General features: G+C 28.1%; 1 protein-coding gene across 1 annotated transcript; it reads right to left on the bottom strand.

The window, feature by feature from the left end:
* Positions 1-5,091: 5,091 nt before the first annotated feature.
* On the bottom strand, positions 5,092-13,499 carry LOC129959465 (uncharacterized). The gene is made up of 2 exons (XM_056072305.1): positions 13,453-13,499; positions 5,092-5,593 (listed from the first exon to the last, which is right to left on the bottom strand). Exons 1-2 carry the CDS (start codon positions 13,481-13,483, stop codon positions 5,202-5,204), a joined length of 423 nt encoding a protein of 140 aa, XP_055928280.1. The 5' UTR covers positions 13,484-13,499; the 3' UTR covers positions 5,092-5,201.
* Between the last annotated feature and the right edge of the window lie 2,475 nt (positions 13,500-15,974).

Raw genomic sequence — 15,974 nt, 5'->3', positions numbered from 1 at the left:
TTTGAGAAAATAATGAAGCCCCCACCACCACCAAAAGAAAAAAGAAAAGAAAAAAAGGTTGCAAAATTTTATTTTCATTTAACTGTTCATAATTTTATTTAAAAAACAATATTTGAAATTAAAAGTATAAGAATATAATTTTTATAATTATGCTGTCGCAATACCTTATGCTGAAAGCATGTCTGGGCTTGAAACTTCTGCGATAGATCTTTCGAACGTAATCTGAAATTCAAATAGCGGTTTAGTTTAGTTATATCAACGCCACGTTTGGAAGCAACACAGGGATATTTCGGGAAGTATCTAGTAATTTGAACAGCACTTTGATGACGAGGATGGCATCTAGAATAGAACACCACACTAGTAGGAAGACTTTTGAATCACTACGTCCGACTATGTTCACATTCACAACAAAAATTTAAATGGAATCTAGTCTCGAATCCGGAACCACATGTCCCAAAATCGATACCGTACCACTAGATTACTGTGTTCCTAATATGAACTGCAGAGCATTTCCTATTATGAATTAAAAGCAGCTTTAAGAAAGCATTCTTTATTCAAAAATATAAATATATTGCAATTAATTTTGCAATGAGTAACAGCTATATTGGTAGCAGCAACCAAGACTTTTTTAAGGTACAATTCTTCCAGAAAATGTTCTAAATATGTATTAGAAAATAAGAAAATATTATGTAAGGATTTTCACTGTGAAAACTTTTGGTAACAGAAAGAAACTTGTATGATAATAGCGATTCAAAATGAAATTTAAAATTTCATTTAAATTTTTAAGTCAAAACAATGCTGTTATAATTTAATAGTTTGAGAACCGTTTAATAAGAATAATAACAACCACATCGGAGATACTTGCTCTAAACATCTGCATGATCATAAAAGCAACAGTAGGAAGCTAGGAAATTGAGATTGAAATCCTAAGGCCAAATACTGAAACAATTGTATTCACAACCATGGTTCACTGTCTGCAGTAGGAGGTATGTCCCATCATTGGTGTATATGTTTCTCAACCCCTAAATATTACTTTACTCACCAGGCAAATAAATACCTGCTTATTGATACTACAACATCTCATTCCCATTCTCCCGGTTAGAAAAAAGGCTATTTGAAAAAATAGGCTTTTATTAGTGTACTACAGGAAAATATATTTTTGTTAAAAAATACCCCGCTGACTGCACGTTTGATTTCATTGACTACAAAATGAACTCGCAAAAGCTTGATGTATTGATATAAATACTGAAATAAATGGAAAATATAATCCCATACAAAATATAGTTTAATTTACGATTAACTTATAAGATTTTATTTTTTACTTATGCTATTAATCACTGGGTTTTTCTTTATAGTGCCACTTTCAGCACCTCAAGCTTTTAATATCTTGTTTATACTGTCTATAATTTTGATAAAAATATTTTCTGCTTTGTAGCACCCTTTCTAATTCTAAACTTTTTTAATTTTTATTATTTCCTCGTTTTTTGTCTTTAATATTTTTCATTATTTATTATTACAAACATTATGGAATCATAAAATTATTTTTTCTTAAATTTTTTGCCACATGGTGACTTTTATAAAACAACAAAATTTAGTTTATTAATTAATTGATTGCTAACTGAAGTCTCAAAACATTAAAAGACTGAATTGTCCTTTTAAAAGCACAGATGCTCAAAGTTTCAAGACCCTAGTGCATCAAGAAATGAATAAAAACTTCCTTTAAGGTATTCCGCTTTAATAGGTACGTAATCAATTGGTAGTAAAGGACCAAAAATTTATTAAATTAAATAAATTAGTAAAATTTTATTTTTATTAGTGGATTTTGATTTTCTTATTTTAAATATATTCAACTTCTTTGATTTATAATTAATTATTAAAAATATTATAGAATTATTATTTCTCAATTTCATCAGCAAATGACACCCATGAATGGAATCAAAAATTAATTAATTAATCTATTAACTGACTATTAAAAATTTGTGAACTCTAGCACATATGAAAATCACCGAAAAACTGATTATAAAATCCCGTGTTTGCAAATATGAAACAAATCAAAATAAACAAAAAAAAAATTAGAAAAAGGTTTATATAAAAAATGTTACATCGCTTTCACTTTGTGTTACAAAGCATGGTGTGAGTAATTTGCAATACTTTAATGCGATTGAATTCTTTTTGAAATGTAAATAAAAGAAACTAAAATGAATTTTATAATTTCAGATGAAAATTAAATAGACTGCTTCAACTATTTTAAAAAATGTTTCATTTTCTTGTTTTCAGTTTTTCTGACACTTTAGTTTCTCTATATTGATTACGGTGGTATACTATGATCTGAATATCTTGCTGTATGACACAAATTTAAAACGTGAAACAACAGACAAGTTAGAAACAACAGTTTATTTTAAAACGTGACTGTAAAATTTATTTATTTAGACAAAATCCCATAAATTTTCTAAAATGTTCAACAAATTTTCAGATTAACTCGATATTTTTATTAGCCCTTTGGTGTTTTAAATCAAGCATCTACGACTTTTAAATATCTAATATGTTTTTTAAAGGTTCTAGAGTTGTATACATTCATCTTTTAAATTTCTAAAACGCTTATCAATGTTTTTGTATTTCATTATATTCGGATTTTTTACTGTTGGTATCTAAGATTGCATATATTCAGTTTTCAGTTCTAAATGCATTCTTAATGTTTTTTAAGTTTGATTATATTTAGCTTTTAAAATCTCGTATGAATTTTTAAATGTTTTTTAGTGTTCTGACTTCTCAAATTGGTAATAATTAATATGTATTTTTTAATGTTTTATGATATAGGTTGTATTGGAATATTAAATACAAAATACTTTATTTTTACTGTTTTTACAATTTTTATTATTGTGTATTTCATGTTCGTTTTGTAAAACACCCTGAAACTGGAGATTTTCTATTTGTGTGCGTCTTCTTTTTTAAATAAACAAATAAATATTTATTTATATGTTGTTACTCTCTCCCAATTTTTATAATTTAAGAAGTCATTATGAGAAATGGATAAATCTCCTTGCATACAAAAATAATTTCAAAATAATAAATTAAACAACAAAGATATAGAGAATGCGCCTCGGCATTCATTCATCACTTAAAAACAGATTTATAATTGACATCTTATCTTAATTCTGCTAAGTTGCATCTCTAGCTTTTATGCAACTCAACTATGTTCTAAATTAAATTTAATACGAATTGGAGTTATTGAAATTTGAAGAAACCTAAAGAAAGATATTTCAAAAACACCTGTAGAAAAACAGTTGAAAGAAATACAAAAGATCCTTATGACAAACTTTAAATACCTTTATGAAAGTATTATTTTTCAGATTAAAAACATCTTGGAGGCATTTCAATCTTAATACCTAATTATGCAAGCTCTGATTACATGTGAATGCAGTTCTAGTACTTCCCCCCCTTTTTTTTAGGTTTTAAAAAAGGATACTGATCTTCCTTTTTTCATAACGTATTCTTCTTTCAATGCATTTTTTTTCAAGTGCGTTTATTAAACACGAAGATTAAAAAAAAAATAATTGCAGAAAAAAGAATGGTGAAGAACTTGGGCTTTGAAGTTATGGAGTCTTTCTCCTGTTACATTTCTCTTTTGTGCATCATTACGTAGCTTTTTCTTTATTAAATATCCTATTAAACTGTGATTTGTCTGCGTCTTTTGTAAGAGCTGACAAAAATTTCAAAATGAAGAGCTTAAACGGATTGTGTGTAGGAAAATTATGTCAGTTGAAGAACCTGGAGCGAAAACGTAGTTTTTATCACTATTACACAATTTTTACAGTCTCATTTTTTGATTGTTAACTAAATAATTTATTTGATAATATGCCGCTAACAAATTATGTCCCCACCCCCTTTTGTTATCTTGTAAGAATTGGAAATAAAATTATTTGCAATTTTTCAATGCAAGTAATTGGTAAAAAACTTTATGTTTGATAAATATATTCTTTTATTTAGCAAGAAACTAATAGCATTGAGAACCAATTGATTGTACTAAAATATGAACTTCAAAAAAAAGTAATAAACGATGAAAAAGAAACATTTAACATTTTTCTTAGATTCATCGAAGCTGAATTAAGTAAATACTTTCTTTGTTTATTCGTTTTCAAAGTATGTCAGAAAGGGTTTCAAGTTTTTAGAAATATTTCATTTTTCAAAAGATTCTTTTTTTATGCAAATAAGGGCCAAAACCTTTTTGTTGAATATGCATTCGTCTATTTAGTAAGAAACTAATGGCATGATATTATAACTTTTCAAAAAATTAAAGCATAATGTATTACAACATTCAGGATTTTTCATAGATTGATGAAAGCTTCATTATGCATAGTTATTGTTTATTTGTTGTTAATATATATTTGAAATGGTTTCAAGTTTTCATAAACATTTCACTTTTTGAAAATTCTCTCTTTCAAAACTTAATTCAAAGAATATTTTAAAATTAAATTAGATTATCGATCCCATTAAATTTATTAGGTGTCCACCGAAATACTTTGTGATACATTTGATTTTATAGAAAAATTCTTTATATATATATATATATATAATCAAAACTAATTCTTGAAAACTAATTTTAATAATTGTTTTCATTCAAAAATACCAACAATTGTGTTAAAAAGATTGAAATGATTGCAAACGCAAAGCACTTCAGGCTCAAGGAGTTCTGATTATTAAAACCTCAGTATTTTTTATTTAAAAACTATATTAAAAGATTAATTTTGGCTTACGTTTGTTTTCTTTCCCTCGTGTTTCATTTTCTCCATAAATATAAAATTTTACCAATAGGGATTTGCTTTAATCTTCAAAGAGAAAAATAAAATAAGTGGTAATTGCAATAAAGTACTTCAGAAAGTCCTAATTACAAAAACCTCCATATTTCTATCTGAATGCGACACCAAGAAACTGCATTCAAATAAGAACTGAATTATTTGTAATTATCTAAATTTAATCCATCATCTATAAGCAACTTTTGTAAATAAATTCCACAAAATATATATGAGTGAATGAGAGGAAATGAATGAGGGTAAATCGACAAAGAATATCATAATTTTTTTAATTCCAGCCAAAGATCTTTCCTTTTTAACAATATTCTCAAAAGAATTATTTTGAAAGATGAAAGATTGTTTAGATTTATAAAAGATCTCATGTTATACAAAAGATGACATTGACATCCTCTAATATAGATAGCCCCCATAGTAGTTCTGTTTTCTTTCCTTGTTCAAGGATCCGTTGGAAAGCTTTCCAATCAAACGAATCCACTTGGGTACTGAGAAAGACTTTTGATATTTTTGGTTCACATCAGAATTGGTGACATCGCCTGAATTGTCACTGGACCATGGACCTATATCGAGACCTTCTGAGAGATTACCAACATTGTCGGTGGCCATATGTTCAAAATCTGGTTCAGGAGCACTTCGTTTCTTGTTGTAGTTGAAGCAACATGCCCGGAACATAGCGGTCCCACAAGCGTTGGCACACTCTGGACCGCATGCATTGCATGCCATAGAAATAACATGGGCTGGAGGTAATAAGGTCAGTAGCATCAACATGGAAAAGAGGTAAATTCCTGCGGGACAAATACAACAATATTAATTGAAAATGGCATGTCGGACTAAAGTTGAAACTTCAAATACAGCTATGCTTAAAATCAGTTATCTTCTAAAATAAATTATTTCGTTATAAACGATATGAGTTATGCAATGATTTGTACCATAAAAACACAATAATGCAGTATCAGAATGTTCAGCATACAGTAAATAATCCTACATTTTCTATATGTTGATGCTGTCTTTACAACAGGGTCTGAATAGGATGGACATTCGACATTTGATTCGCCAGTTTTCTGTTTGAAATAGCATTCTAAACAAATTAGTCACTGAAATTCATATAGAGGCATAGAGATTTTAGATTGTAATCTTCATCAGGACTCTTCACATCTTCCTCATATGAGAAAAATTAAGATATCTGTTTACAAGCAAAAAAAAACTAAGAAAAAGGAGGAAACATTGAAATCTGAATGCCATAAACAGAAAAATCTGAGAGAGCAAAGATTTCGAAGATATCATACTTTATTTAATATCCCTTTCCATCTTAAAGTTCGACTTTTCTAAGTTGGTAGACCCAAGCAGAACAATAATTTGATAACACAAACTTGAATTATAAGGTGTTTTTTTTTGTTTTTTTTTGTAATTTCAGATTTTACAATTATGTAAAAAGACAAACGGGATTGCAGTGAATCTATGTGAAATGGTCACTCGTGATAAATTGCTACTACGATTATATGTTTGTGGTTATTTTAAGAAGAATTAAACTGAACAGTTGGTTACATACCTATTTCCTGTTTACATGTTTTTCCTGACACATAATGAATAATTTGAGTGGACATAAAAATGGCTAAATATCTCTTTGGTCAGAAGAGGAAGAGATGAAGTATTTTTGCTTCTTGTGACTATGGAACTTCTGAGGCAAACAATACCCTTGGATAAGAAATGAATGACCTACCAGATAGACAGTGGCAGTTGTGAAAAAAATGACATTTGAGAAATTAATAACCTACTTGATAGACAACGGTGGTTGTGAAAAAAAATGACATTTGGGAAATGAATGACCTACCAGATAGGCAATGGCGGTTGTAAAAGAAAACTGACATTTGTGAGCCTTTAGCCGAACGACACAGAATCATCTTCCATCCTTCGCATGGAAAGAACAGGATTGATAAAGCAGCTTCATGAAGGTTCTCAATTAAGGTATTTCTTGCGAAGAATAATAGAAAAAACTTGTCTGCAATAAGTAAAGAAGAGCTTAAAGTTGGAATATCTAATGGGTCTCTAATCAGATAGTTCTATCAAGGACTTTCTGAAAATCCATTAACTTATTTAACAACAAGCTTAACAGCCTGAAACCTCGGTTATAATATAAGCAAAATGGTTCGTTCCTCACATCATTTTTTGAAAATCTTGCAGGAAGTCATGAAGAGCAATTTAAACGATTTCACTAGGGTATAAATACAATTGAAGATCAATAAGCAGGGCATGTGGGATTGTATGACTGCAGATAATTTTTAGAATCTGCAAAATGATCATGTAAATAATGTTTACTCAAGAATTCTCATACAAAAGAGATTGTCGACGTGGAACAAAATAGTTGTCATTTTTTATGGTATTTTATTCTTCTCATTTATAATTTGTAATCAAGTTTTGGAAGATTTACACGAATGTTATATTATTCATTTTGAATTGATTAAAATATTTTGTAAAATTTATTGAGAAAAAAACGTTTTAAATTATTGCTTATACCTTAAATATCATTTAATCTGTTAGGTCAAATAACCACAACTCTTATTTTATAAACGAGAGAGAATAAGTGAAATCATATTTCATGTTCTAAAATCCTCAAAATCTTCATGTTCAAATCATCAAAATTCTCTAAAATATCCCCGGCACCAAAATGTATGTTGGCATAAGTAATCTTCGGCTGCTTGGAGTGTGTTATCTCCACTAAGGCAACAGATACTCGAATCGAGATATCTTTTTTGGCAAACAAATTCAACCAAAAAAGAAAAAAGAAAGAAAGAAAATTGCTCACATAATTTACATTAGCTTACTTTTCATTTTTAGTTCAACTTTTTCCATCAGGTTAGTATATGACGAAAAAAAAAACCTTCATTAAATCCTTCTTTCATGCAGGTATTTTTTTTTCTCGATCTTCTTTTACAGAGGTGTCTGATACTGGGTTTCTTTCGCCCTTTTTTCTTTTCCTTTCTTTCTTTTCTTTTTTTTCTCCGATAATCCTCTCATAGAAATAAGTTTCTTGTCGTATATTTGGAGCATCTTTCTGCAGTTTTTAATGCAACTGCCATACTGTATTGAACAGGATGACGATGATATTTTTTTACTTAAAAGCAATCTATTTTTTCTGTTATTTGAGGAAGATGAATTTCTGCTTTTGTAGACAACTATATATTTTTGCTTTTACAAAATACTTCTGTCTGGCCTTTTAACTAATCAATTATGTTTATTTATTTTTATATTGCTAAATTTATGTATTTGAGAGAGATAAAATTTTTAATAAGAAGAATTTTAGCAACTCCCACTAAATAAATCTTTATTTAGAAAATATGTTTTATTTTTCTCTTTCAATGAAAGGTTTCTAAAAAGGGAATAAAACCAAGCGATTTAGAGGCATATGATCAACAAAACTTATATTAAACTATAAAACTTTTATAAATATTAGTGGTCAGTTTTTTTTATTGGTATAGTAATGCTGTGAGGTTGACAATAAACCTCCTATCCAATGATGGGACATACATCCTAGAAAATCTATTGCATCGCAGCCGGTGATGGGTATTAGAGCTCAAACATAGTTCCTACTTTTCAGTTGTGAAAGTCATTCCTCACACAACTTGTTCAGGTGGAAAGAGGTTCTAACGTAATTTGCCTCAAAGATGAATAAATTCAGAACTAAATGGTGGTCGAAGTGGCTTGCTGGTAAGGTCTCGGATTCGGAACCGAAGTGTAATCTGGTTCGAGACCCGATTCCACCGAATGACAGTCGTGTAAACGGATCTGGTGCCCGCGAAATCCGTCAGGAACAAACGTCGTCCCGCTGGCGTGGTATGGAAGTTTGGAGAGGGGGTGTCGGCTCACACGCCCTCATCGCCGTGAGACCACTGTTCAAAATTATGAGGTCTGTCACAAAATAGCCCTAGTGTTGCTTTAAAAACGGGATGTTAATATAACTAAACTAAATCAGAATTAAATGATACAAAGCAGATTATTGAGACTTTCAATTCATTTATGAATTAAAACTAACCCAATATGAAATGTTCATAGAAATGTTGCAAAGAAATACTTGAATAATTGCAGTTTTTTTTATATACAGAATATAGATTTTGTTTTGTTTTATTTTTCAATTTTGGTATTTTATGTCTTCTTTAAGAACACATAAATGGTCAATTCTATGTATCTTGAATATTGCATACACGTAATATTGATAGCATCATCCCGATAATTCAATATATTATTGATTAAAATCAATTTATAGTACCAAAAACTACATTAACAGTTAAGTTAACATAAATTACTTCGAAAATAATATGTAGCTTTCAATGAAAATGGTCAAACTTTTTTCTAGAACGAAAACAGCAAATTCGAAGGAGTTTTCTTTTTAAATAAATTTTATTATTTCAGTTATTTGTTAAAATATTTTCATTTGTTCCCTTTTTGATATATATATCGAAAACAAAGGCAAAACTTCAAAGGAAAACTAGAAGAGAGAATTCTATAAAAGCAAATCAATTCGACCACGTCCATAGATACATTCTCAAGATACCGAGTCAATTTAATTTAAAAATTACAGGTAACGTAATGATCACTATAATTGTATTTTAACATAACTTGAATGAATTAACCATATTTGTAGAATAAATCATAAAACAGATTTTTTAAGTTATTTTGGTTCAACATTTACATTTTGTTCATGAATATCCTATATTAATGGAGAATTTTGAAAGCAAACGATATTTATATTATTATAAAATTAGTTCATATTTGATTCTTAAATTTTTAAAACAAATTCTGTTCTTGGGTTTGTTTCACATCTATATCATCATAATTCAAACTTTAGATTAAAAAACATTAACGTCACTACTATTTTTCTATATGCAAGAATTTATTTATAAAAATTTTTCTACTATCTGAAAGGAAAAAGAATACATAAACGATAAAGTGGAGAAATTTAAATGTTAATCAAATAAAAGATATACTTGAAATAAAATCAATAAATATTTACAAAGAGACTAAAGCTATTTTGGGAAATAAATATGTTTAACTATGCAACAAAACTTAAGATGAATTAAAAATAATAATCATTTAAGGATATAGCAAAAAAAAAAAGAATTTTCATTCATCATTCGAAGAAACTGATGAATAGATGAATTCAATTTATGTATATTAAGAGTAAAAATGATTATTAAGCAAGTTTATTCGAACTATAAAACTTCAAAAAAACTTCATTTTGAAATCATTTTTCATACAATTTAATATTGGCATCATAAAAATAAGTTATTTTTATTAGAAATTGGGCATGAACTGTATCACAAACAAAGTAATTGTTACATATGAATCCAAGATAGTTTTTCATCACTAAACTAATTAATTCTGTATTCTTTGTAATTAGATAATATCTTCTATTTTTTTGTCATTTTGATTCAAATGTATTAATCATTCCAAAGTAATTTTTTTTTATTGAATTGTAATATTTTTGAAAGATTAAGTGCTGTTTAAAGATATGAAAATCCGATAACTGGATTCAGGCGGGGCATACGAGCAAATCGGCTAAGGGATTAACAAGAACCATGAAAAAAACTGCAACAAACAAATACATATTCAGTTTCTTCAGAAATATTAAGAAAATGATAAAAGTATAAGTTGATGAATTAATTTTGCCAAACATTCCTTCAATGGAATGGTAATCATATGAATATTATTTAAATCTGTGGTAATAACAGTTATTTGATTTGTCACACCAATTAGCTTTCAAGGAACTATCCGTATGACTAACCGCTTAAAGATTGTCCCTCTTATTAATACGGAAATTTAAAGATATTGCGAGTAAAATTTGCCTAAATATTCGAATAAGTAACTGAAAAATCATGATCAGGCTGTTAAATCTACTTTTTTGCTATGCACCTTATGTAACAGAAATCTACTAAACATGGGTAAAAATGAACGATTTTTTCTGCACGTAGTAACAAGTTATTTTTATTTTCTCTTATATGAAATATACAAATAATAAGTATTGTAATCGTCAAAACATTCTAACTCGAGATTCTGACGAATTTCAACGATTCAGAACTCCCTGAATTCAACAAACGCATTTTTGGAAAATGTCTGTCTGTCTGTGAGCACGATGATTCAAAAACGTTTTGAGCTAGACGGATGAAATTTGCTACTCCAGATTTGTAAATTTCTATAAAGTTTCGAGGGTAATATATTCATAGGTAGTCTATGTGTCTGGCTGTCCAAATACAAGTAGACACGAGTTCAACATGGAGGTAGTTAGGTAAGTTAAATTTGATGCGCCTATTTAACATCTAAAGAGTAGATATCTATCAAATTCGGACTGTTTGGCTGTCTGCTCTTTCTCTGCATACAAAGGCGGTAACTCAAAAACACAATAATATTACTATAATAAATTTAATAAGTGATTTTTTGATTACAAGTGGAGATCTGTGATAAATTTCTATTCCTGTGTCAGAAATTGGTTGTTAAAAAGGCTTCAAAAATACACATTCGGTTTATGGTACTTGTTTCTAAACAGTATACCAACTTATAAAAGACTCTTTCATAACTATTGCTCGATAGTGGCATACGTTTATAAATATACAATTACATTTATTAAAGAATATGCGGGAAAATTTCAAGGAGACCATTCCCGCTGGCTATATTTTATCACTGCATCGAGAATCAAGAAAACCGAATACACAAAGTGTCGAAATTGCATCACTCTTGTTGAGATTAAATTAGATATTTTTTATCCGTAAAAAACTCTGATGAATGCAAAATTGAACAAATTTAATGACTATCTTCAGAAATAGAAAAAAATATGTGCATGCAATATACATCAATTGTAACACCCATTTCTTAAAATATTTAATTTTTTACAATGTAATAAATTACAATATTTTATCTTCTTATTAAAGAATATTCGAGAAACATTCGAAGAGATCACTCCCGCTGGCTATATTTCATCATTACAGCGAGAATCAAGAAAATCAAACACAGAAAGTGTAAAATTTACAACACTCTTGGTGAATGAAACTGGATATATTTTTACACGTAAAAGGCTCTGATGAATGCAGAGCTGAATACTTTTGGCAGCCACCATTAGAAGAAAAAGTAATTCACATTGTAATAAAAAACATTTAAACATTGTTAAAACATTTTTTCTTCTGTTTCCCGCTTTTTTCCGATGACCTTACACTCGACTAGTAGGCGTAAATGTCATTTTCATATTCATAAACCTAACATCAAGAAGAAATGGGTCAAAGCAAGAAGAAGCACAATAGATTCTCAAGCTCAGAAATTGAAAAAAGAACCCCAAATATTTATTTTAAATTTAATCTGTGAAATTACATTTTTTTTTACAAAAATTGGAAATAAATTATATGTTTGAATTTGATCAATTCCATTCATAAAGTATTTTTTTTTCCATTTCTGGGGAAAAATTTCAAATTAAATGTATTCGGATTATTGGAAAATAGAATAAATATAGATAGCTGTGTGCGATGGATTTAAACATATTATTTCAATGGAAAATAGATTAAACTGTGATCTATTCATGATCTGAAGAGGGCAAAAAATTCTAGATATTTTCTTAATTTGTTAGATATAGAGGTTTTTATTCTTCGAAAGAAATGAAATCAGTTTTATCTCAATACGAAGTTCAGAGATCTGTATCTTTCTGTATTAATAGAAATAAAGAAATAACATATGAATGGAAAATTCAAGATACTAATGTAAAAGAAAGATACGCGATTCTAGTATCACATATAATGGAATGATAAGATTTGTTAAATTTCTGGAAACAAACTTTTACGCTACTACACAGAATAAAAATTATCATTTAAGAGTTACGATTTTAAGATATAGACAGTTACTATTAAAACAATAAATGATCACTTATTTGTCACTCTAAAACTTTAACAGACTTAATAAAAAAAGTAATCATTCATGCTTTTTCTATACACTTTTCCTTGCTGTATGAATAAAATGCATTAAAAACACTTAAATGATATATCTAACATAAAAGTTATTTTCATAGTTTAAAGCAATTTTTACTGAAACTCTCCCATTAGTAGGAAATCTGTAGTTTTAGTAAAGCTTGAAAGTACTTTAAAAATTCAAATAGTATAGTTTTCTGGACACCTTTCTTGACTTATACTTTAGGATAACTGAAATACCGTTTGCATTCAGTAAGGAATTTCCTAGAGAAATATTATCACGCAAGAACAAGTAATTATTTTTTGGTGAAATCTTCAATTCTCTCAATTATAATCTTTAATATTTACAAAAATGATATGAAACCCGACAATACGGAATTATTTAACAAGAAATTACTTTAACCTAAAATTGGAACATCATAATACTGAAGGAGTTAAAAATATTATTCGCACCTTAGTAATAATATTTACCAAACGGTAACTCTTGATTTGTTAATTAGAGCTTTTCAGTATTTCGAAATTTTTTAAGGGAAAATAGCCAGACTTTCATACTAACCGATGAACATTACATGGCAAATTATCTAGACACAGCGAATATTAAAAAAAGATTATATACACCTATAAACAACTTTTCTGAATCATACTGCATGACACCATAGTTACCAATTACATTTTGTCATAAAATCTACTAGCATACAACTTACCTACTGTTTCGTTGATTTGTCTACTTGCCATGTTAGCAATAAGCAAGCTCAGGAGCTAGGAAGTGAACTGTGATGATATGCGCTTCTTATATAGTCACCTGTATACCCTCAAAGGAATTTGTTGCACCAAAAAGAAGTTTACGGAAGGCAGAACTTTCACAAGTGGGCTGATAAGCCGCACACAAGATACAGCTAAAAGCAACCACCACGTTCGATGTCAGTCCCTTGACATTCTTGAAGTAAAAACTCTATGTAGTTCATTAAGATGATTATGAGCTTGGGTGGACACTGGTCTGTAGGGACAGACTTGGAGAGTTCGGTGCCGTTTTTAGATGACAGAAAGAGTTAATCCATCGAAGCTTTCCGAAAGCCGAATAAGAAACATGTTATAGATTGCTTCTTTTCTATATTATAAAAGATTTTTTTCAATGAAAATATTTATTATTTTAGGAAATTTAGTAGACAGCTTTAAGTTCATGTACCAATATAACGAACAAGTTCATTAAAGGAGTTGAAAATTGAAAATTTTTGAATCTGAATGAAGCAAAAAAAAGAGGAAGAAGAAGAAAATTAATCCATGATTAATTTTTACATACCAAAAAATTAAATCTCATTCGATTAGTGTGATAATTTTTTAATCAGAATTTTTCTCATCAGATTAAATTCCGCATAATAAATAATCAGAGTTGTTCTTATCAGATTAAATACTGATTAATAAATAATTATAATATTTCTGTTTAAATAATTATCTCAGTATTTGCTATTTCCAATTAATAGTTATTTCAACCTTTGCTAATATTTTTTTCCTAAATTGCTATTCAAAATCTATTTAGAAATGAGTAAATGAAAAATTGAAAACCATTTTTATCTAAATATTAAGTTTGATTAATATTAAGTTTATTAATATTAATATTAAGTTTATTAATATTAATATTAAGTTTATTAATATTAATATTAAGTTTTTTAATATTAATATTAAGTTTATTAATATTAATATTAAGTTTAAGGATTTTTGAACCTTCTCCAGCAAAGTCATGAGCATGTTATTTTATAAATAAAAATCATATTTCAAAGAACTACAAATGTATTCTCAAAGAAATCATAGATTTTATGAAGATTATTTTAATACAAGAATCATTATATTAATTTTTTGAGAAATTTTTATTAGTTTTAAATCATGTTACCATTATGAGCAATTTACACTTTTGCTTATGTTCGAACTTAAATTACTGGAAACAAACAAAAAATCTAAGTAAAACTTAGATGGAATGCATACAGAACAATTAAAATACAATTTTTTAAAAATAAAACTATATTCTTGTTTCATTATATAAACAATTACAACTATAGTTAGTAGGTATTTTACTTTGTAAATTATGTGTTTAAGAAAGCATTTAGAAATCTACTGCGAACGAAACAATGGAATTGTTTCATTCAAGTTCATAACAAATGAAATGGAAATATTTAAATTCGTCAGTGCTTTAAATCTTTTATTAGCATTAAAATATCAAAAATGAGAGCAGTGTCAATTCTATCATATGAAAATCGAAAATGCATTATGAGATAATTCTTTTTATCAAATTTCAATTGAAAGTTGAATTATACAAATTTTATCCATAATGAAGCCTTTTGAAATATATTGCTAAGTTGTTACAACAAACATACGAGTAGATAACAAGAAGTAATGGGCATAATTTTAAAAGCAATAATAAAAAATGCAATGAATGACAAAATGAAACGAAAAGGAATGTGTTACCAATTTGTTATTTTCAACATAATGGAGATTTATATCAAGACATTTTTTTAAAACACTGTCTCAACTTAAAATTCTGCTGTCATAGAACATAGTTGGCTCGTAAGTTTCTGACCACCAAAGAACTTTATCATGGGTTCAGGCAGAGAAAAATCCGAGGGCGCTAAGTCCGTGTTGAATGAGGTTTGTTCCAACACCTCAACCCCCTTTCAAGGAAAATTGCAAGTATTCAGTTGGGAAGTTTTGAAGCATCCACCATATAAACAGGACTTGACACCTTCAAAGTTTCATCTGCTTGAATCCATGCAAAGGTTCCTCGGACATCAAAAGTTTGACTCTTATGACAAACTCAGGCGAGCCGAAGACGCAATGAGACCGGAATTTTTATTTTGATCCAGCGATGGAGCCAATGCCTTAATATAAATGGCAGTTACATTAAACAGAAATAAATTGGTAAAATGAATGAATTAAATTCAATTAATTTAATTTAAATTAAATTTGAATAAATTTAATTTAATTTACATTTGAATTGATATAATTTAATTTAAATTAAATTTGAATAACTTTAATTTAATTTACATTTGAATTGATATAATTTAATTTAAATTAAATTTGAATAAATTTAATTTAATTTACATTTGAATTGATATAATTTAATTTACATTTGAATTAATTTAATTTTACTTAAATTAAATTAAATAATTAAAATTTAAATTCATTATCAATTAACATTTTTTCTTGTGTTCAAAATTATGTGCGTTACTTATTA

This window comes from Argiope bruennichi, chromosome X1 (assembly GCF_947563725.1).
Source record: "Argiope bruennichi chromosome X1, qqArgBrue1.1, whole genome shotgun sequence".
In the NCBI taxonomy this organism is placed as follows: Eukaryota; Metazoa; Arthropoda; class Arachnida; order Araneae; family Araneidae; genus Argiope; species Argiope bruennichi.
The sequence above is the reverse complement of the archived record's forward strand: the minus strand, read 5'-3'. Positions and strand labels throughout refer to the sequence as shown.